This window comes from Vicia villosa, linkage group LG5 (assembly GCF_029867415.1).
Source record: "Vicia villosa cultivar HV-30 ecotype Madison, WI linkage group LG5, Vvil1.0, whole genome shotgun sequence".
NCBI classification, from domain to species: domain Eukaryota; kingdom Viridiplantae; phylum Streptophyta; class Magnoliopsida; order Fabales; family Fabaceae; genus Vicia; species Vicia villosa.
Genome location: NC_081184.1, coordinates 24,735,255 through 24,737,469, shown reverse-complemented (window position 1 = coordinate 24,737,469; position 2,215 = coordinate 24,735,255). Strand labels below are relative to the sequence as shown.

Sequence of the window (2,215 nt, the reverse complement as noted above, 5' to 3'; positions counted from 1 at the left end):
ATTAATTATTAAATTTGTTTAAAAATAATTTCTTTATATTAACAGAGATAGTATTATAATAATATACAAAAGATTATTGTTCCTAGATAATAATACAATATTGATACTTAAAAGAAGATATTACTTCATCATACCCCCCTACAATTGTATATTTAACTCCATATTTTTCTGAGGGTAAATCTATATTTTTTTTTTTTGGATAAAATTGTTCAAGAAATGACTAAACAATTATTTTTGAGAATTTATTTGCGACTTATGCGTGAATAAATCTTTATTTTTCATATGAGTAAAATCATACATTTGAATAAATAATTAAAATAAATAAAGGATATTCTTGTTAATCAAAATAAACAATTAAAATAAATAATGCACAATTGAAAAATTTTAAAAATTTGAATTTGAAATCCTACACATTATAAATGTAAGTGTAAGTTTTTGTTAAGTCGCGAGTAATCTTTTAAAAATTCGGTTTTAGTCAAGATTTAGTTGCGAGTAGATATTCAAAAAAAAAAACTTTTAATATTGCTCATTTGAATTCAGCTTATTTCCTAAAAATGATGCTCCTCTGTAACGGCTAGACGCTCGTTGATAACGGCTAGTTGGCTGCACACTACCACCTCCTCTTCTCCTTCTCCCCTCTCAACTTATATTCCTTCTCTTCTCCATGGATGCCGCACTGCTATTCCCTGAAACTTCAACCTCTGATATCAAACTAGGTCTGTCTGAAAAGAAAGAAAATCCAAGGCCACAAATCCATATCAAATCTTTTTCATTTGTGGTTGCAAACAATGTGTGTGATATCCCTTTAAGCCAACTCCCTAAACCTTGTCTGAAAGGTGATAGGCTCGCCATCACAATCCCAGAGGAGGAATACAAAATTGGAGTGGAGGCCTGCAAACACCATCTCCACGACAGAGTAATTTGGTCTAAATGTGCTACGCCACTTACAGTAGTCAATGTGAAAAGCAAGCTTATGAAAATTTAGCCAGCCATTGGAAAATGGGGTGTTACATCCTTAGGAAAAGGATTCTATGAATTTGCCTTCTCCTCCCTTTAAGATGTTCAGAGGGTAAGGTAAGTTGGTGCGTGGTCAATTCCTCAGGGAGTCTTAAAGCTTTTTCCTTAGACAAAAGACTTTGTTCCTTCAACTCTTAAACAGATTTTTGCTCAGGTATGGATTTGAATTCATGGCTTGTCCCAAGAGTACTGGAGGCCCAAAATTCTATTTGCTATAGCAAGTAGTGTTGGAACTCCAATATACATTGACTCTGCCTCGAATATGTCAGCTTTTGATAGAACATTTGTTCACTTTGTTCGGGGGCTGTTAGACCTAGACTTGACCAAGGATTTCAGCTATAAGATCCTTGTGGAGAGAGTGGGCTTTACTTTCTTTGTGGATATAGAATATGAAAAAGTTCTAGAATACTGCATTTTTTGTTCTTGTATAGGACATGGCATCCAAAACTGTAAAAGAAAAGAACATGTTGTAAAAGGAAAAGATACAGATGGGAAAAAGTTGAAGGAAGGCAAGGTTAATCCTCCAAATTGGGCAACTACGGCTCCTCCTTTGGAAGTTCCAAATGAAGAAATTGTAGGCAACAACTCAGGCTCTCAAAATGACAAGGATCACAACAACACTTTGATGGGTGAAACTTCTGATCCTCTGCAGGTGCAAACAAACAATAATCAGGATACCTCTAGAGAGGATGGAAACTCTGAAAGTGAATACGTTGATGCTACACAATTGGTTGAATTTGTGCTAGAAACTCAGCTGGATGAAGCTCAACAACAGAAGGTTAAAGACTTCCTTCTTTACTCATGGGACAACATGGCAGCTGCAGATAAGGCAGATGATTATGGAGTGGACCTAATTCAAGAGAAAATTTTCAACTGGTAATGTCATACCCTAATTTTGACCCCCCTGAGATGTCACACCTCCAGACATTTCATCAACTCAAGACAGGTACTCAGAGCAGTCACTTGTTTATCTGGTACTCAATCGAAGGTGTTTAAGAACAAAGGAGCTCAGGCAAAGGATCAATCAATAAGAGAATGAACTCTAATACAATCATAGGACTCAAATGATTCATTTGTTCACCTATGTTTATTAGACACCAGTCATCAGGACTCAGGTTTGCTCAGGTCACCAGACTAGGGTTTTGAGCCCATCAAGGACTGAAATCAGGGACCACATCTGGGAAACCCTAAAAAGCTC

General features: G+C 36.0%; 1 protein-coding gene across 1 annotated transcript; it reads left to right on the top strand.

The window, feature by feature from the left end:
* The first annotated feature begins 1,279 nt into the window (after window positions 1–1,279).
* Window positions 1,280–1,897, top strand: LOC131604384 (uncharacterized). Its single transcript, XM_058876829.1, has one exon. It carries the CDS (start codon window positions 1,280–1,282, stop codon window positions 1,895–1,897), a length of 618 nt encoding a protein of 205 aa, XP_058732812.1.
* The last annotated feature ends 318 nt before the right edge of the window (window positions 1,898–2,215 follow it).

What these genes read in the sequence shown, in the direction of transcription:
- LOC131604384 (XM_058876829.1), top strand. Translation starts at nt 1,280, where the DNA reads ATGTCAGCTTTTGATAGAACATTTGTTCACTTTGTTCGGGGGCTGTTA.